General features: G+C 37.6%; 3 protein-coding genes across 6 annotated transcripts; 1 reads left to right on the top strand and 2 right to left on the bottom strand.

Moving 5' to 3' along the window:
* On the top strand, positions 1-606 carry LOC103954263 (zinc finger protein 11-like). The gene has a single exon (XM_009366072.1). It carries the CDS (start codon positions 1-3, stop codon positions 604-606), a length of 606 nt encoding a protein of 201 aa, XP_009364347.1.
* A 9,788-nt stretch (positions 607-10,394) lies between these two features.
* Positions 10,395-13,133, bottom strand: LOC103954264 (protein PLASTID TRANSCRIPTIONALLY ACTIVE 16, chloroplastic). The gene is made up of 5 exons (XM_009366073.2): positions 12,349-13,133; positions 11,663-12,115; positions 11,488-11,556; positions 11,199-11,257; positions 10,395-11,107 (listed from the first exon to the last, which is right to left on the bottom strand). Exons 1-5 carry the CDS (start codon positions 12,796-12,798, stop codon positions 10,564-10,566), a joined length of 1,575 nt encoding a protein of 524 aa, XP_009364348.2. The 5' UTR covers positions 12,799-13,133; the 3' UTR covers positions 10,395-10,563.
* Positions 13,134-14,080: 947 nt separating this feature from the next.
* On the bottom strand, positions 14,081-19,930 carry LOC103954265 (serine/arginine repetitive matrix protein 1). Of its 4 annotated transcripts, none has more exons than XM_048569600.1 (14): positions 19,758-19,930; positions 19,564-19,653; positions 19,287-19,409; positions 18,863-19,027; positions 18,694-18,774; positions 18,424-18,560; positions 18,013-18,057; positions 16,807-17,658; positions 16,364-16,552; positions 16,135-16,266; positions 15,848-15,949; positions 14,883-15,755; positions 14,487-14,561; positions 14,081-14,325 (listed from the first exon to the last, which is right to left on the bottom strand). In XM_048569600.1, the coding sequence occupies exons 1-12, from the start codon at positions 19,776-19,778 to the stop codon at positions 15,113-15,115; spliced, it is 2,580 nt and encodes an 859-aa protein (XP_048425557.1). In that variant the 5' UTR covers positions 19,779-19,930; the 3' UTR covers positions 14,081-14,325; positions 14,487-14,561; positions 14,883-15,112. The 4 variants fall into 4 exon arrangements, with proteins under 4 accessions (XP_048425557.1, XP_048425558.1, XP_048425559.1 ...); XM_048569601.1 differs by having other exon boundaries at positions 14,487-14,541; XM_048569602.1 differs by having other exon boundaries at positions 16,135-16,263.
* Between the last annotated feature and the right edge of the window lie 678 nt (positions 19,931-20,608).

The following is a 20,608-nucleotide window of genomic DNA, read 5'->3' as shown; positions in this document are numbered from 1 at the left end:
ATGGAGTCTAGTCGGGCAAATCAAGAAAATTCAGACCAGGTGATGACATCGGATGATCAACAACAAGAAGGAGCAAACAAACAAGCAGCAAAGTCGTATGAGTGCAATTTTTGTAAAAGAGGGTTTACTAATGCACAAGCTTTAGGAGGGCACATGAACATTCACCGAAAAGACAAGGCCAAGCTCAAGCAAGTCTCCTCATCTAATACTATCGAAACTAAACACCACCACCAACAACAACAAAAACAAAACCTTTTGGATATCCCAAAGATGCCATCCTTGTACTCTCCAATACTCCCTACCATCAATTCTTTGCAACACAATAAGCCTATTGGTCGTGATATTGACAGAAACACAATAAGGGCACCATGGCCTTGGTTTCTCAGTGAAGAAAGTGACACCACTATGCAACAACTCGCACTGCTTTCTCAAACACCATCACATAACAAAGATCATCAAAATCCAGGTACACCACAAGTTCGCGGGGATCAACTTGAAAAGAGTTTGCAGTTATCAGGTTCGGAGTTAGACCTTGAGCTTAGACTAGGACCTGAGCCTCAAAATTCGTCGTCATCAACGGCAAATACTACAAGAAAGTTCTTCTGATGAATCTGAAATTACTCTATTTCAATCCCGGTATCTTAATATCTTTCATGTTTATACATTTTAATTTATTTATTCATTATGTTGTTGATTCTTAATATATTGGTATTGTGTATCGAATTTTCATTTGAGTTCGTACATAATTAACCTTGTGTTGTTGGGAAGGGTTCAATTTAATTGTTCAAATCTTCAAAATTAATAAAGAAACCGAAGATTTTCCAGATTTTATATATTTATGAGGTTCAAAGCGTATGCACTTTGACCGAATTATATACATTATTTAGCCTTAATGATCGATCGAGGAACTGAAAGTAGTGATTGAAGCGAATAAAACTCCCTTTTAGTGATTGATAGACCGTGTTTATAAATACATTGAATCAGTATGCAAGGAAATATGAAAAAGCTATATATACGCATGTGCCTTTGTTGTGTAGAAATTAGGGTTTACAAATGTCCGATGTTGCTGAAGACATTTGACAGAACCGTAGCCAGATGCATGTAGCCAAGGCTTATGCGCGCTGTATGCTTGCCCACATCTCAAAAAATCATGACTTGCCAATTCTTGTTTTTGTAAAGGATGTGAGGAGATATAGGAAGAGTTAAATTTCCATGATCTTCAAGTTAAGCAAAAGGATGCATATTAAGAGAAAGACCCAGTTGGTGCTTTGGATGATGGAAAAAATTAGAATCATATGCTTAGTAATGTAGCCAATACATGGACTAATTATTTGATATTATGCCTGTCTTAAGTTCTATCGATTTTCTTTTTCTTGGCGCATACATATCAAATACTACATACATTGTGCAAATAATGTTGTCAATATATACGGTGTAATTAAAATACTCAGCATCTTATTGTCTGAATACCGCTCTCTCTCTCTCTCTCTATATACACACACACACACACACACGTGTGTGTACTTATATACATTTTGAGATGTTAAATTTTTTTTTTCCATTAATCATTTTAATTGGCAAGCATATTAGCAATTCGTATATGTGTGTGTATCCATTAGCATGAATATGTACTTATAGTAGGATTACAAAAGGACTTAAGGCTCATTTAGAAGTGCTTTTATAATGATTGAAAGTGCTTTTTGAGAAAATATTTTTGAGTTTTAAAAGCATTTGAATTGTTTTTTACACCACTTATGTGCTTCTTGCTGAAAACATTTTAATCGTTTTTCCAGAATTTACTTGCATATTTACTAAGAATTGGTTTCAAAAATATTTTCACCAAAAATACTTTCAACCATTTAAAAGTATTTCTAAACGGGCAATTACTTACCATATGCATTGTAAAAGGACTGAATTTTTCAATGTCTTTACATGGTACATTGAACTGGCTCGTCATACATTGTTTTGCTTTAGTGTCCTTCCTCTATTTTGGTTAGCACTTGTTAAAAGGAAAATTTCAATCAATTCTATAGTTCTTGTTCGATATCTTTTGGTTACTCACTCAATGGAGTGTACACTTCTGCACAAACAATTTAGGGATCTAATAACTCCATGTAATAAGTAAGAAGAGCATGTAAGAATTGGGATAAGAAGAGCATGAAAAGCTATCATCCGGTTGTCTGACGAATGAATTCTTGATATTGGTCATATTACTGGGAAATATGCTAACATAAGCTTTTTAAAAATCTAGAAAAATAGTAAGAGCATCTTCAAATGAAATGTCAAAATGTTCAAATCAATAATAACGATAAGAAAAAAAACCAACAATTATTTCCAACCGAGTAGCCAAATCTGATGTGGCATAACATGGAATAACATGTATTCTCCTTGCTGCCAAATTTGACAGCAGTTTCAAATATTTTTTAATTCATTATTAAATGTTTTTTTATTAAATTTTTATCAAATCTCCAACTTTCCTCTCTCACTGGAACCTAAAATCTCACTCGCCGCTCATCCTTCTTCTTCCCTTTTTTGGGAACCAAACCCAGAAACAAACCTCACAATCTCAACCTAAAACCCAAGGGTAAAGATTGCTGATTTGGCGTTTAAACCTAAACGTAAATCTGATGTGAGGTTTATTTTTATCTTTTATAAGAGTATCGCCGCTTGTCCTTCTCCATTTCGCAGCGTAGCTCAGACAAGAGCCCTCGAATGTTCATTGCAATCCCTGAAAAAGAAAATCTGCTCCTCCCTTCTTCGCCGTGGTCTTCATAGTTGGATTTTTTCTCAACAATGAAATTAATTTGTGTTCTCGTCTGTGCACACCGTTCTGTCTAGGGAAAGTTGCATCAATCTTGCGAATCCAGATCCATTAAAATATAAATATCAATTTTTTCCCTGCAGCGATCCTTTTGTTTTACTTTTTCTTTTAAATTTATCATCAACGAAAGGAGAAAAAATTGAGATGAGAGAATGATGGAGAAGAGAAGCAGGTGGATATACAAAGTTTCAGAAAAAGAGAGAAAGAAGACGATCAGGAGAATGATGGAGAAGAGAAGCAGGTGGATATACAAAGTTTCAGAAAAAGAGAGAAAGAAGACGATCAGGAGAAGTCCAGAAAGAAGGGCTGGGCTTCGTTTCGCGTTTAAAAAATAAAAATAAAATGAAAAGAAAATAGTGTAATAAAATAATAGTTTAATTTGACATATTAGATAGAGAACAAAACTTTAAAAAATGTCAAAATGCCACGTAGGCCGTTAAATTCAAATTTTATGTTTAAAATTTGATATCTTCCTTGAAGATGCTCTAAGCTAGCATGCTGTCTATAGTAGAAAAAGTTCTATTTTTTATTGAAGAATTTGTAAAATTTATGTCATATCTTGACATGGAGAGGTAATTAGGAAAGTATCAAGAACAAAACAAAGCAAAAGTAATATGTGAAATATGTTGAGATTCCACCCTAAATCAAGAATAATGTTAGTTTTGATATATTTTATTGCTAATCAGCAATAAGAAAGTAGTCAAACGTATTAAAAGAACATGCAAGGACCATTAACTTTTCAATGTTGGACAACATTCCACATCTTTAAATGCCCCTACATGTATGACAAAATTATTGATCTTAATAGTGAACAATTTTAACTACTAAATACATGCAAACGTTAGGCTTCAAATGTGCACAAACATACTCTCTAATCTCATAAAACAGAAGTTTACAATTCACCTAAAAATCAACTGGCAATAAAAAAGAATACTAATTGAACTTCTTAATATGAACATGTACAATGTCCCTTAACTTTCTCATGTGAGACAACACTCCACGACCTCACATTATTTACTTGCCATGATATTCATAGTCAATAGTCGAGCACTTATTCTACATCTATGTTGAAACTCCCTACTTTGTTCTCCCATATCTACAGTCATATACTATGTATATATGCTATGTATTTTGATTGTTGTAAGCATTTTTAGACTTCGAGAGCAACTTACATGAAATGGATTCACCACAGCATAGCTTTGTCACATGGCGTCCCGATTTACTAATGCAATGTCATGTGGATAGAGAAACTTATATGTAGCATTGTATTATTAGATCGAGATACTGTGGCAACAGTAAATCCGTTCCATGTAAATCATTCTCCTAAACTTCATCTCGTTGTGCCTGATGTAAACTTTAAAATTAGGTAAAATCATAAGACCTAATCTATGAGCCAAGATCTTGAACTTCATGACTTTCACAAACTATTACTTGCGGAATACATAAATTACATAAGGTCATCTACAATCTCTACCTTGAACGATCCATAGATGAGCCATTATGGAGGAAATTATAGGTTTCTCTCTCTATCTTTACTTGCACATTAAAACCCTAATACGTGTTTTTCATTAGTGTACACATTAGATGGGTATGCGCAATGTTATATGCAAACAGATGAAATGTTTTATAATGAAGCCCGTAATTAATTACCACCCATCACAGTAATAAAATAGGAAACCAATTCTTATAATTTGACTAATAAGATTGTTTCAAAAACAATATTCATTAACTGAGGCCACATCCAACCGAATGGTCCAGAGGGCCAGAAGGCCGAAAATTGCCCGAAAATCGTCTTCAACCGAGGGCTAGGCCAGAGGGCTCGTGGGCCCCACGTAATCTGAAAGGACCAACCGGCTAGCCCAATCCATCCAGCTAGCCAGCCCCGGGTTAGGCCAAAATTTTGATTAATCTTGTCGAATTTCTTGTCGGATATAACCGACAGTAATAGTACTTATTCCTGTCAGATATAACCAACATGAATGGTTTCCAAAATTTGAAATTCAACGGCTAGTTACCGTTGGATTCAACTATGTAATATGATGCAAGACATCATGATGGAGTCCAAATTTTCTCGACTCCACCCTCTTGTCGGTTCGCTGATGATCTTTCACCGTGCTTGTAGAATACTGAAAGCTCTCTCAACATCTTTCCGGTATGCCTCTTGGTGTAAGGTAAACAACTTTTCGGCGTCATTCCTAGGGTTTGGAATTGCTTGGATAAGTGTCGCCCACTTTGGATAGATGTCATCTGCCCAGTAATAGCCCATATTATAATGACGACCGTTGATGTGGTAGTCAAGTTGAGATGCTTTACCTTCCGTCAGGGTATTGAAGAAAGTGAATGCCCAAGAACTGTAATGTCATTTTCGGATCTAGGGACTCCAAAGAAAGCATGCTAGATCCATATGTCATACGAGGCAACCGCCACTAACACAACAGTTGGCTTTCTCGACCTTCCTCAAAAACCTCATTGCCATCCTGTGGGACATTTCTTCCAATCCCAATGCATGCAGTCTAATGACCCTATTATGCCCGAAAACCCACGGTCTTCAGCTTTGCGAAGAAGCCGATCCAGATTTTCTTGATTTAACTAGCGAAGGTATTCATCTTTGTAAACCTGAACAATTATGACACAAAATTGTTGAAGAGTTTCAAGGCATGTAGACTCAAACATACCATGGGTTTCATTCATTGAATCAACTGGGGAGCCATAAGTCATCATTCAGAGTACAACAATAACTTTCTGATGAGGTGAGAAACCAGGGCGGCCTGCTCTGTCCTGCTTCTGTCAAAAGTATGGATTGATTTGCTGGACATCACAAAGTACACGCTCGAAGACATGACGCCTTATCCGGAAGCGACATCTGAAATCCTCTTCTGTGTACACCGAGTTGGGGTTGAAGTAGTTGTTCATTAGATTGGCATGCATCATCGCTCTATTTTGTGGTTTGTAAAAGCAACCAGCAACAGAGCCACCCCATTCAGGTTATTGCGCAGTTTGTTGACAAATTACATCATCGTTCTGCTGCTATGTTTTGTGCGTTGCGTCATGCTTCATCTTCTTCATCAGACTCCTCATCTTCTCGTCTCATCCACATCCATTTTTCTTCCAATTAGGAATTGGATAAGGACCCTCAGTTGGAATCCGAAGATGATCCAAAGTTAGAATTCATTGCAAACTTGAATTGAAAAAGATTGAATTGAAATTGATTGAATTTAAAGTTGTGTGAATTATAACCCAATATCCACCCTATTTATAGCCCGAAAAAATTAAAATCCAACAGCTAGTTGACGTCAGCATGACGTCATCTACCAACGGCTAGCTGACGTCACTTAGCCGTTGGATTTGAATTTAAGTTGTAGTTTTTAAGTAATAAATTAGATTTGGCCCTTTGGCCCTTGGTTGGAGATAGAGGCAAATATGGTCATATACTGTTCATTAAAATATTAATATCTTGGAGGACCAGAGCCCTCTGGCCAGCCCTCAATTGAAGATGGCCTGAGTATATCAAACATAAATTGTATCACGTGAGCCACATTAAAATATTACAATATTCTTACACCTGACATTAATAGAGAAAGTACACAGTTTATACACATGTACATGGGTAATAATAGGAAGACTAAATTTGTAGACAAAATTTGCAAACTATATGATTTGTCACCAATAGGAATGAGCACGTTTGTCAACGCTTAAGTAAAACCCAATCATCAACTTCTATATCATTTAGTTTATAAAATTTTATCTACAAATTTAATCTCCCTAACATTACTCCATATACATATAACAAATAGTGATATAATTCAAGAACCATCCCAATAGAACAAAAGCTTTGACTTTTAAGTTATCAAAGCAAAGGGCATCCTATTATATGTTAGTGTTCAAATCAGAAGATAAGATAATATATGGTTGATGAATACACAAATATAACATATGGAAGAGTAAGAAATAAAAACATGGGAAACTGTGTTGGGATTGAATTTAATTAGTTTTAATTTCGAAATAAATGGGGACTGATAAGAAAAGAAACTATTGTCATTATACAATAAACTGATAAGGCATCCATAGCTGAACTGACCAAAACCACATTAGGGACTGAAATCAGACCGAAAAACCTACAGTAGGATTAGGAAAAGAGAGAATCCTCCTCCGTATCTGTGTGTAGTTAGGGTATTGGTTGTATTGCTATTTAACACTCACCGTTTGTCTCCTAATAGTTCTTTGAAGAACCCAATTTTAGAGAAATGAAGTCAGCTGAATTGATAACCCATTTGACAAGCAAACTATAGTATTTTTCCGTAAGAGCGTCTCCAAGAGAAATTTTAAATTTTATGTTAAACTATCAAATGAACAGTGTCAAGAATTTATATTAGCTATTTAGTTTAACTTTTCTTCTCCAATAATTTTTATTTTAACAAACTTTGAATATTTTATTATTAACAATTTAAACCCAACCCATTCATTTTCTAGAACACCTTTCTCTTTCTTTCTATTTTCCTTGCTTAAGGGTCCATCCTTGATTTTTATTGTTTTTTTTTTTTTAATATTTAACAAGTGAATAATTGCTCTTTAAATTTAAAGAGTGACTATTTATTTTGCTTTCTTGGAAATAATTTTTTTGAATTTGGCTCTTTAAAATAAAGTTTTTGTTGTTTTACTGCATCTCCAAAAGATGTTGTGGGTCAATTGTTTGGTGATATCTCAACGAATTCATTGTAAAAACACACGCACATATATATGGAGCCCCATAGGCTGGAGCTAAGGCCATCTTCAACCGATCTGACTAGAGGGCTAGAGGGTCGAAAATAGCCCGAAATGACACAAAAATCATCTCCAATCGAGGGTTAGGCCAAAAGACTTGTGGGCCCTATCGGGCCAAAAATAGCAAATTAGGCCAACTGGTTAGCCCAATCCAACCAGCCCAGGATTTGAATGCAACAGCTAGTTGATGTCAGCGTGATGCCAGCTAACAACAGCTAGCTAACATCATGCTGACGCCAATTAGCTATTGGATTTGATTTTTTTTTTTTTTTTTTGGGACAAAATTTAAATATAAAAACTAAAAAATTCTAATTTTTTTTTCCTATAACTACCTAAGCCATTAAACAACATTAAACAATATGGAAGATCATTAAATAACATCAAACTTAAACAACATGAAACAATATTAAACAACGTTAAAAAAACATTTAACAATATAAAACTTAAACGCATAGTCCATGCTTCTTTTAGCCCAAAGATGTGCAGCAAGATCCTATTGTAGGTACTTGTTTGTGGCACACGAACGTATCATTCTATAGCTCCTCATGTACTTATTTAAAGAGATTACCGGTTCTTGGATTCAAATGCGAATTAGGCCCATCATATATTTTTGCATAAGCCCTTCTTAACCTATTTGGATCCTCTTGGTCGTCATCATACTCTCCATCAATATACCCATCTCGCTCATCATCCACAATCATGTTGTGTAATATGATGCACAACATCATGATGGAGTTCAATTTTTCTCGACTCCACCCTCTTGTCGGTTCCTTAATGATCTGCAAAGTTACTCACATATTGACACGTGAGACTAGAAATTCGAGACCTAAAATTATTGAGATTTCTTATTGACAAGAAATCTACAAAGTTACTCACCTATTGACATGTGGCATTCAAAATCCGAGATGTAAAATTATTGAGATTCCAACTCGAAAAATTATTAACATTCCATCTCGAAAAATTATTGAGGTAGTTTAATTTTAAGTAACCATATTAATTCAATTAAAATAATAAATTATGTTTGGCCCTATGATCCTTTGGCCCCCTCGATTGGAAATGGTTTTTGTCACAAGGCTATGTTTGGCCTATGGCCCTCTGGCTCTTTGGTTGGAGATGGTAAGAAAAATGGCATGATACTGTTCATTAAAATATTAATTTCTTAGAGGGTTATAGGGTTAAAAGGAGCTCTCTAGCCCCTCTTCGGTTGGAGATGGCCTAACCTATTAACTTCAACTTCATGACTTAGATATCTTTTGAAGTTTTAATTATGAGACAAACTCCAATTGTTGGGTTAAAACTCAAAATTTAAGTTTTAAACTCACTCAAAGCTTCTCCAATCACTAGGCTAAAAAGAGGTTTGGTTAAAACTTATTTTTGGGCCAAATTTAACCTAGCAAATGAGCCAAAGTTAGGGGTTAAGACTCAATTGCTGACGCTGTCGGCCACTTAAGAAAAGACGAATGACTATTTTTATTATCAAAAGACCCACTTTGGTTGAACTAATGGTCTAGAATCATTTTTTTTTAAAAGAGTCAAATTTATAAATGCATTAAATCCAATGGTTGAAATCAAATATAAGCAAATTCAACAATAAAAAAAAAGATCTAACAACCCAAAATTAAATCCAATGGCTAAAACAATTAAAAAAATATTTAAATCAAATCCACCCAAAAACTCTTTAAATACCTATATATTTGTTCAAACATCCACTCAAAATTCACTTTCATCAAACAATTCTTCCTTTTTTTTTTCTCTGCCCACCTATGCATTGGGGTAGGATGTGTGGTTTTCCATGTCCTTTCATGTGGTGCATATGTGTAAGAATGAGGTAGGTAAGTGCTTTTTTATTATTTATCAGAATTTAAATAATTTTTAGGTAAAAATATTCCTAAAAATAAATTAGAATAATCTATATAATTTTTTTTAAAGACCCAAAATAAATTTGGCTAAATCATCTTTTAGTAATTTCAAACTAAAGTTTTTAGTGAAAAGCATTTGAGGAGAAACACTGTTTCTTAATGAGTAATACTAGAGGCACTAACGTAATACATTTTATATCACAGCTAATGTGACTGAGTGCTCTGATGAACCTTATTATGGGTTAGGGTTTCAAAGAATTATGAACTTTTTCTGTTTATTTAATTTGTTTTTCACTGAGTTCCCGATGATCAATCTGTAAATATTTCCTTAGCATGTTTTTTTGCGTGTGTGTCAACACTTAACAAAACTTACAAGTAATAAATTTTACTACCATGGCAATTAAGTGTCGTTTGCTAAAGTGTTTCCTAGTACTATAATCTTTCCATATCATTACAAGAAAATATATTTTTCCCGTCGAATTTTAAGCCGATTTTCCGGCTAAAGGGTTTGTTAGCAAGCTACAATTTCTTGTTCCTCAAAGGAAGGGTCAATTAATACTAAAGTCGTTCTTATTTGGAGAAGACAGTGCTAAGTGATGCATTATAAGATATTGATATGGAAGAGCCAACTTTATAACATAATGTTTATGACTAATAAAACATTTTCCTTGAGTTTAGTGGCACCTAATCAGCACCAGACAACTGGAAATGTGATCTTAATATATACGTCACCGTATGTATTCCAAGTTTTGGAATTGATCCGGAATCATTTGATAAGTGTTTTGATTTCGTTATGTTTCACTTTAGTTTTGTGTTTTTAGTGCTTTAAACGGACCGCGTCTGCTTTAAGTTTAGTGTAACTTAGGTCATAAGTTTCTGCAATTTGTTTTTCGTATGGTGTTTTTGCAAATGTTCACTTAATTAAGGTTTGGATTATTGAGAAGATGTCGAAAGAGAGTAATTCATTATTCATTGAGAAAAGACTTTAACCAGTACAAAAATTATTTGCTAGAACTCGTGTAAAATTAAACATCTTCCAAATTTCAATAACACCACAATCTACTACACATTCCTTACCAAAATAGTCTGAAAAGACTATTACTTGGCAAGTAATTAATCGTCTCACTCATCGTCAACATACACAGTTTCCTGCGTAAACAAGCCCCCGAACACCTTCCTCACTTCTTTCTTCGCATCTGTTTGTTCAGCTTTAGGCTTTGGCTGCTCCTTAGGTTTCAAAGAAGCTGGTTTTGGAGTTGAAACTGGCTTGGAAACTGCTTTCTGCGGAGATAAAGTCCGAGCCCTTGACTGTCCTCTGACGGTCGCAATCTGCACTTTTGGTTTGGGCGTCTCTATGGACTTTTGAACTGTATCCACAACTTGTGTGCTAAACTTTTCCCACGACATCCTTGTGCCAATGTTTTTTGCCTTGTTCAAAAGGCCATCTATTGAGGCCCCTGCAGTATCAGCCTTCACTTGAGCATCTTCAGCTAAACTTGAGGCGCGAGCTTCTTGCTCGGTCAGCTTTTTTACCTCTTCTTCAAGTTTCTTCGTCGCCTCAGCTGCTTCGCGGGCTCTCTCGGAAGCTATTATTGCCTCTTCTTCCGCCTTTGCCTTCGCAATCATTTCTGCATAAGCTTTCCTTCTTCCATCCTCAGGGATGGTACTATATAAAGCCAATAAAACATGCACCACAGTTAGAAAAATCTTCCATATAAAGTAATTTTTTGAATAAGAAAACATGACTAGGGTTCTACCCGAAAAGCTGATCTACAGGCCTTATGGGTGCAGATGGATCGGTATATACTTCCACAACCTTGCCAATCATAAAAATAAATAATTTAAATCAATAGGGAAGCCAACGGAAAAATACTATATACTAGTAACCAATCAATGTATGTAATAACTTTGAATATACACATATGGGAAGAAGAAAAAAGAAGTAATGTTTGATCGATCACATTTATCACAACGGTCAAACCGGATGGGATAGATAGAGCCCAATTGGCGAAAGATGTGATCTGCAATGTGTTCAGTTTTGTGTACCTTATTTTCCGCCATGGAAGTATTTGAGAAAACATCTGCCACCAGGGCTGCAATCTGAGACTTGGCTACCTAGTAGTGTAATGTTCAATATTATCAGGACAAACTACAAAAGTTTAGTGTCTAAAAATAAAAACGAAAGCATAACACTAATATTGCATACATTACATTACATTACTTTGTAGTCGTTTGCACCTCCGCTTCCTTCAGCTGACACAACAATGTTATAAGAGCTCTCCGGCGAAAAATCTTCCGTCAAGCTTGTCTTTATAAAGGTGTAGCTAACGTCCATTTCGATGACTTTTTGCAAAAACTCAGCGACTGTCAACGACTGAGCTCGCGAGAAGAGGTTGTTGAAGAATGAAGATATGCCATCTAGTACATTGTTCGTTGATGATCCCACTGAGTTTCCATCATAGATTATCGCCACATGGCCAACGCCGGCCAGTTGGGCAGCTTGAATCACCTGCAAGGCGTCAAATGGGGTGACTTCCGTCGTTGGACCATTCTCGGCAGGGCCAATGGTGACGACTACTTTGCTGGCGTTTCCAATGGCTTTGGCAATGGACTCAGCATCTTGGAAGACGGATTCGACCGCGTTGAGGCGTTTTGATTCATCATTTGATATGATCTAGTGTACAAAATGCTTGCACAGCGAAAGATAAGTCTTCTACCACTAAAGCAATCGATACTTTTAATGTTGATTTCATTGTTTAAGAAGGCGTTATAATTCCCGTCAAAAAAATCATCATGGTTAATTTTAGACAACGTTACATCAGTCCCGTGGTCGAAGTGAGCATTATAAAGTCTGGTACGACATTGTTTCAACTGACATTGTTCATAAAATTGGTTTGAGAAGCTAACCTTGTATTTAGAAGCAACTCGAGCCAACTCCTGAGCAGCACCAAGCTCAGGCACACCAGCCCGTACGCTAAAACCTTCACGCAGAAGGGTCTGCGCTATCCGAACCCCAGCCTGCCCGGTTGCTCCAGCAACAAACACAGTTCCAGGGTCCTTCGCTCTTTGGCTCCCGAATGAGAGACCTAAAGAAGGCCGACTCACAACGGGGACCAAAGACTTTACGTCGGGCATTTTGCCAAAATTAAACCGGAAAGGGCTGGAATTGGTGGAGTCATCAGCTTGTCCTTCGTCCAACACTGAACCATCGTCCCCGGACTTACCAAACCGAAACGCAGACAAGGGTCCTGCCCTCTTGGCGAAGACCGAGAGCCTCGGGTTCTTGAGGTTTGTTGCTCTTGATGGGTTGGGTGTGGAGGTTAGAAGAAACGAATTGGAAGTGAGAGTTGGAGCCATTGATGCAAAGAGTGGCTCTTTCCCTCACACTTCAGATTTTTTGCATATCCATGACGGGCTCCGGCACAGTACGAGCCTTTGGCACGAATATTATCTGGATGGGAGGGTATGGAAGCAGGCGAATGAAATGGCGCCATGTGGCACGGGATATCTACTTGAGGAAAATTGGACACCAAGAATTTAATGGCGGATTGAACCTCCAGAAAATGACATAGAGCCATGATAATTCTATATTCCACAGAAATAATAAGATAGGCATGGCCCGCGGATGCATAGTATGTAATTCAGATCCTCTCTGAATATATCCAGACCCGATGGACCAGAAAATTCTCTCATTGGCACATTCACTGGCCCACTTCATACAAAAAACAACTCAAATCTCTTTCTCTCTTGAACAACCTGAATTCCTTGGTCCGTCGCCTCGGAACACAGTCTGAAGCGGATTTGAATTCCATAATATGGTCTAAATAACTTAATGTCCATAATATTGGTAGTTTCGTTGAAGCACCATAAGAGAGTGAGCAAGAAGAGATCTCGGGAACTTTAATGGCAACACGCCGGTGGGATAGCAAAAATCTTGTCTCTCACCGGAGATGCCAACACACAGGTGTGTATTCCCAGTTACTGAACAAAATCTCCGGCAAGAGGTTATCTGCTCTTTAACAGAAGTACCATAAGACTCGAAGCCTAAAGCAAGTAGATCGATGTAACTCAGGGAAATCGAAAACAACCTATTGAATGGGAGTTTTGCTAGGTACTACCTGCGAAAAGTGAAGGATGGACGGGTGAGGGTCGGAAACCAAAAAGGACAACCCAGAAAACATATTAACTCAGGGAACACGTAAACAAATTTTCAGTCGAAGACCACCTAAAACCTAAACACAATCTGGCAAGCAAAATATAATCGCGTACTAGTATGCTCACCAAGATCTTCACTACAAAACAGATGCGCTCTCATCCTTCATTCCCCTTCCATGAGGGTTGGTATCAGCATCCAAGTCCATAACCATAAGCCGCATCTACTTATGCTAAGTCAGACAACACGTTACAAATACAACTCCATGCTTCACATCTCCAACAAAACTCACACAATCAATCTGCTACTTAAATGCTAATTCTTAAGCTTCTTAAGCGTAGATATACCGCAAAACAAATCCTTTTGCAAATGGCGGTAATACATCAAAATAGATGTGTCATTGTAGTTCTGAAAATGAAATGAAATCCATGCCAAGATGCAGAAAATACTTATGACCGACTATTGAAAGGAAATGAGAGTAAAAACTGCAGCCAAAGATTCACATACCATATGTCTAAATGAACGATTAAAATCACAATTTTTCAACGGTACTGCCCAACGACAGAAGAGTATTATCCAAGCAACAAGTTTTCCTATCAAAATTAAATGTGACTACCATCCCAATCAACCTTATAGCTGGTATCAACATCAGGACCGGACAAATCCAGACCACAGCACCGTCGGACTATTTTAGATAAATTAGTCCCAGGAACAACTCTCAAGCTGCCAACCTTAAAATTTAAACACAAATGAAGTAAGAAAGTAACAACAATATACAAACTAGGAGGGGAAAAGAGAGAGATTATTAGATTGAAAGAGGGAGAAAGAGGATTCCCCTAGAGACACTGAGTTGTTCCTCTAAAAGAGCCCGTAAAGGCATAGAAAAGCTTACCTGAATCAATGGTCAAAATGTGAATCTGCACATGATCTGCTCAAGTAGTTCATACCTAGTTGACACAAATTTCATCTACCAATTAACCAGGAAGCTAGTTTTAGTAAATGCTCATCAATGAAACAGACCTTCAGATTCTTTACGTTGTAAGAAACAAATAATGTCAACCAATCATACGGCCGGAACAAATTCTACCCAAAATTATAACCAACTTTGCACATCAAACAAGCTAACAATGCCCAAATACAAAATTTAATCAAGTGTTCAACAACTAAAAAAACTAGAACTCCAATTCAAAATCAAAATCAGACAAAAACCAATACTCCACATCCATATGATGATGACATCCTACAAAACAACAAATCATATTCACAATTCACAGAAGACAACCATTACCAGAAAATCTAGCAGCAAGGTCTGCATAAAGTTGAACTCAAGAGAATTGCTCAGGAAATCCTCATTTATCGACTTAAGCTGCCAGCAGTAAACACAGATTACATTAAACAGTAATCAAAACATAGAAATACTCACATTCAAACAAATTATACTCCTACCAAATCTGAAATGTTATTTCTTAATATAATTAAAAAGATTAAACATCACAGTGTCCAAACACAGAAACAAATTTAGTGACTAATGCCCTTTTTTGCTTTAAGTGATTCGAGAGCCTTCTTGCGTAACTCAATCTCAAGTTTCTTCTGAACAGCCTCCGTCTCTTCATTGTCACTTGAATGAAGCTCCCTCCTGCCTACATGTTCACCATCTGAAGCAGAAGCACCACTGTAATTCTTCCCTTTCAGCTTCTCTGCACGACGTTCTTCTTTTCTGCGACGTCTCTCCTCGCGTCTTCGGCGCTTCTTCTCCTTCCTCGATCTCTTTTCCTCTTTCCTTCTCCTTTTAGTATCCTTCCTCTCATCTATTTCAGAATCATTGCTGTAATCATCCTCTGAAGTAACTTCTTGCCTCTCTGATCTCTTATTCTTTCTTTTTCCCTTATCCCCACCTCTGCGTTTTCCACTTTCCTCGGAACCAGAATCAACAGTACCACTTCGATTACTAGGATCAACCTTTTCAACTGATGAGTGCACGGATCCAAGTTTGCGATGCCGATCACTGTCCTTGGAATTTTTTGAATGAGAGCGGTTCTTTTCATCAGATTTTCTACCATCATTGGGATTTTGCATCTCACCATGTAGAGAGTCCTTATATATGGTCGGGGAATGTTGTTGATCAGGACTTTCAGGAACCCCCCTCCCAGAAGATTTCCCACTGTCAGGAGTGTAACAATGTCAGACCTACAAATTAAGTGCATCCAAGTAAAATCATATATGCATTATAAAATGTGTTGCAGGCATATTTACCTCTTCATCTCCTGCTCTTTGTTTCTGAAGTCCTTATTACCCAGGCGATTCTTAGAGTACTCTTCCTTGTTACGAACCTTAGCAGGAGAAACTATCGGCTTGCTGATACCACACCAAAAAATCCAAAATTAGTAAAGATAAATTGAAAGAATGAAAATCTTCTAATGCTATGATAATTTATTTATTTTGAATTGAATAATACCATGATAAATGATAACAAAGAGTATATCAACAATATTCTGATAAATTTTCAAATGCAAATGAACCTAGTATAGTTCAGTTCTTACTCTTCACTTGTGTCAGGACTTCCACGACGAAGTTGTTCTCTTAGTTTCCTTGGAGGACTTGAGCTAACATTCCGAGTCATTTGCTCCCTTGGTCGTCTAACTGGACTCTCATCTGGGCTAGACAAACTTCTTCTAATGCAGCATGAAATAGTAAGTACAAAACTAATAAAATAATCAAAGACTAACGTTGTGAGATCATATGAATCAAATATGCAGCCAAGATGTATACCTCCTTTCTTCACTAGAATTTCTTACGCCTGGTTGAGATTCTGAGAGTATGCAAGACCTCTCTGGTGATGGCAAGAAATCTGTTGCTCTTTTACGCGAATCATTCCCATTCTTTAATTCCCTCTGCAATGACCCATGCGAGCTAGACCGGTGTGGCACGGGAGAAGTTTTTTCAAGGGATCTGTAAACACTGTTTTTTATAAGATCGCTGTTTTTCTCAACATGCCTTATAAAAAAAAATTATCTAAACAGGTAGCTAAGAACTAATTGACAATATGCAACAGAAGCCCCTACAAGGAAAGCTCTCCATAACTTAATCTCACAAAATGAGTACCACTACAGAACTTTTAATGTGCTTAAATCTGGCATGCAATGCACCAAACAAAAGCCTATGGGTCAGGGAAAAAAAAAACAGAATTCTTAAAAAAACATAGTTATATAAACCTGGTTCTTTCTTGAGGAGATTGTGAGGGAGATCTTCGAAGCTTTGATGTTCTCCTGATTGGCGAAGGGGAATCATGCTGAATAGGAGATGAACTTCGATCATGCAGAGACGGAGACCTATGCAGAGGAGTTGGTGACCCCCTGCTACGAACTGGTGACCTATGCTGCAAGGGAGACACATACCTATCCCGTGTATTCAATGGGGATCTTCGATAAGACCGTCGTACAGGTGAGGGTGATCTGCGACGCACAGGTGAGCGAGATCTGCAACGTCGCAAAGGAGAGGGCGACCTGCGACGTCGCAAAGGAGAGCGTGACCTGCGACGTCGCACAGGTGAGGGTGACCTGCGATGCCGGACAGGCGAGGGTGATCTGGGACGCCGGACAGGCGAGGGTGATCTGCGGCGACGGACAGGGGAGGGTGATCTGCGGCGCCGGACAGGGGAGGGTGATCTGCGGCGCCGGACAGGGGAGGGTGATCTGTGGTGCCGCACAGGGGAGGGTGATCTGCGACGCCGCACAGGGGAGGGTGATCTGCGGCGCCTGACTGGTGAGGGTGATCTGTGGCGCCGGACAGGTGAGGGTGATCTGCGGCGCCGCACAGGTGAGGGTCTACGCCAATATGGAGAACGTACTCTACGCCGATATGGAGAGGGTGATCTTTGTTGGGAATTTGATCTAGATCTTTGCCTGGAATAAGGTGATCTTCTTCTCGGGGAGATTGATCCCTCAGGTGAATGCCTCCGAACAGTTGTAATAGGCCGTCTTGGTGGAGAGCGATCACTTTCAGAAGAAATGGATCGTCTCAATGCTTTTGGCGACTTGGAAATACTTTGTGATCGGTGTCTTTCACTAAATAATTATAATTATTGTGAGACCCGAAAAAGCTAGGAAATCTAAATTGAATTATCAATGTATATATGAGAAACTCTTGATAAATGCAATATCTAAAAAAAATGTTAGTCTAGTTAAGAAATGAAAATCAAAACAGGAAATTTAAACCAGAAGAGAATAAATTACGAGAGTTTTTTTATTTTCAATAACAAAACATACTCGGATAACTTTTGGCTTAGAATGTGACCTACTGATAGACCTAGAAGGCGGACCTTCGTTTAAAAGAACTGAAATCCAAATTTTTATTTGCTCTATAGCAACCAAGCAGTATATTTAATATTAATGACGGAAGATGATAGTCACGATAATTACCGAGGAGACAAAGATGAATTTTCTGAATTTGGAGATCTGGAAACCCTGCAGGAGATTACACGTATAACCTTTAGAACGACTGTGGGTTTACACAATAAAATTAACAAAAGAAGTGAGAGAACTTTCACATCGAATCGTGTAGACAACAAAACGATATGGCTACAGTATTCCATATAGTTGAAGAACAAGGAAGCATAGTATAATTAGACAAATGGTTACTTGTACTGAAAAGAAACAATTCAATAATTCCCATGCACAGAAAAGTTTGTTAAGCATAAGAGCAAAGCAAAGCATAGTTATACAGCACACATAATGCACGGAAAAGTTTGTTATGCATAAGTGCAAAGCATAGTTATACAGCACACATAACAACAACACTAATGAATGGTAAAACAATTCCAAATTTCTTACTTGTTCCTTGCCTTCACACCATTCCTCTTTTCAGCTCCTCTTTCATCCTCATAACGATCATTTGAATCCCTTGGTGACATATGCTTTGTGTTTGGCTCCAATGCAGCATTGTTAGCTTTCTTACCAGCCCCTCCTTCCTACAGTAGTTTGAGGAAAAGGAATGAACCCAAATAATTGCAGAAGCTAGCTGAATGCATGAAAACACAAACGGAAGTTAAAACAAAACAACCCAGCTCTAGAGAATGGAACTCCAGCATGAAATATTATTACCATCTTCAACATCTCTTGTTGATCTATCCTCTCCTTCTCTTTCTTTTTCTGAATTTCGTTTGCAAACCTGTCTGCCTCCTCCTGCAAGAATCCATAACACAATATCATTAATAAAGCTGTATCATCTCAACAGACTTGGAACTTGATGTGACACTGAAAATATACTAACCTTCTTTTTCCGTGCTTCTTCTTGTTTGGCATCCAAAAATTGTTGAGGTACACCACTAGCATTGTTTTGTGCACTGATAAGCAGCGTCCAAAGCTCTTTCATAAACTTCACAGTATTTTTCTCCATAAATCCGGTAAGTGATATTTGAATTTCCTTCCCATTCACCTACAAATTGTAGCAAACATATGCAGTTCAAACAACATAACTATTAACCACAAATGCACAGACCCAGGGATCTCATACCAACAAATCTTAATCAATCAATAATCAAAATTAACACAAGTTGACATCTAGGTGAAGGGCTATGACAACATTTATCACTATGGGAAATCATATGGTTCACCCTCATTATTAACTAGACATACTTATGCACTAACGAAAAGCCATAATTAACAGTAAACCTATCAGCTAAGCAATAAATTACCTTTCCTTCCAAAAGACCATAAATAAAGTTGATAAGAACTTCATCTTCGAACCCAAGAAGCTCCGTTGCCCGATTAGCAATCCACGGGCGCATAACATCCATACTCACCTTCGACATATCGACCTACAACACATAATTCATCCACAATTAACCACACCAATTGGTCAAACCCGATTTCGTCAACTCTTAAGCAATACCCAATTCTCAAAAATTAACAAAATTTATATGCAAATTCAAATTTCGATTATATTCAAACAAATAAAATTAAGAGACTAACCAAATGTTCCAATTCAGGCGCAAATTTCTGAGATTTTAGTAGCTTGGCTTGCTTATTGGAAAACCTAGTGTCCTGATCGGCGGACGTACCCTGAACAAACACAATCCAATAAGTCAATCAGTAAAAATTAAAGCTTCTGAATTTGAAGATCTGGGTTAGTTAATTGAGTCGAAATCCGATACAATTCGACTTACCCTGAAGAACCCACCAGACATTTTCAGGGTCTGCGACAATGAAAGCTGAAGGCTTTCTGTGAAGATCGAGGAGAGAGAGAGATGGTAGCAGAGCGGCCGGTGTGTAGTTGAGCTTTACGCCATGTGTGTGGGTAGTGGGGGAACTTATTCTCACGGTTAGGAATAGGGTCGGTACGAGAGACTCGAGAGAGACCTTATAAATTGTGAGACTGTATTGGGCCAACGGCCCTATGCCCAAATTTGAGAAAGTATACTATTACCAATGTTTCCAGTTGTAGAAATGATTTCTGAATTTTATCCATAATTAAATTGAGTTCTTACATATTAGTTTTTTTTAAGACTTCGAATTTAATAATGTGTTGTACTATTGGTTTTTTCATTAACTTCGTCTATTTTTCTGTTAAATTTAGATGTATATTATGGACTTAACGAGCCCCGAGTTCAAAGAAGTATCATCCTTCTTTTATTAAGAACTCAGGGCTTAACACAGTCTCTTTTCTCTCTCAATTTGTCCAACCCCATTATAAAGAGTATCCATTCTCCTTATATAAGCCCCTCAAAGAGCCCTAAGTTCCTAAGCTCAAACGTTTAACCGCCTTTACATTTAATGCGCCGAATACGTAAATTTGATATGCTAGATGCCTCTTCGTTCTTTGGCCAGCACGTGGCAACGAAGTGAAACCTATCCAGATTCACTTGCATGCTTTCTTGAGACAACTCATGCCAAACGCCTTGCTCAAATATGAAGTTGGTGGGACCCCGCATCCAAATGCCTTATCTGTCAGCTTTTATGTCCCTTCATAGGCTTTTGTTCTCTTGGATAGCCTCCAGTTGATGTCTAAGTAGGCATG

Source organism: the organism of the source record quoted next, unplaced genomic scaffold (genome assembly GCF_019419815.1).
Source record: "Pyrus x bretschneideri cultivar Hongxiangsu unplaced genomic scaffold, Pyrus_bretschneideri_v1 Contig5, whole genome shotgun sequence".
NCBI lineage: Eukaryota > Viridiplantae > Streptophyta > Magnoliopsida > Rosales > Rosaceae > Pyrus > Pyrus x bretschneideri.
The sequence above is the reverse complement of the archived record's forward strand: the minus strand, read 5'-3'. Positions and strand labels throughout refer to the sequence as shown.

Bases quoted from the DNA above. Each gene is read 5' to 3' on its own strand.
- LOC103954263 (XM_009366072.1), top strand. From the start codon at position 1: ATGGAGTCTAGTCGGGCAAATCAAGAAAATTCAGACCAGGTGATGACA.
- LOC103954264 (XM_009366073.2), bottom strand. From the start codon at position 12,798: ATGGCTCCAACTCTCACTTCCAATTCGTTTCTTCTAACCTCCACACCC. The intron at 11,557-11,662 runs GTAATGTAATGT...TTACACTACTAG, and splicing joins GAGGTGCAAACGACTACAAA to GTAGCCAAGTCTCAGATTGC. The intron at 11,108-11,198 runs GTAGAACCCTAG...GGCTTTATATAG, and splicing joins CCTGTAGATCAGCTTTTCGG to TACCATCCCTGAGGATGGAA.
- LOC103954265 (XM_048569600.1), bottom strand. From the start codon at position 19,778: ATGTCTGGTGGGTTCTTCAGG. The intron at 19,410-19,563 runs GTTAGTCTCTTA...TATGTGTTGTAG, and splicing joins CGCCTGAATTGGAACATTTG to GTCGATATGTCGAAGGTGAG. The intron at 17,659-18,012 runs GTAATTATCGTG...ATAATTATTTAG, and splicing joins AATTCATCTTTGTCTCCTCG to TGAAAGACACCGATCACAAA.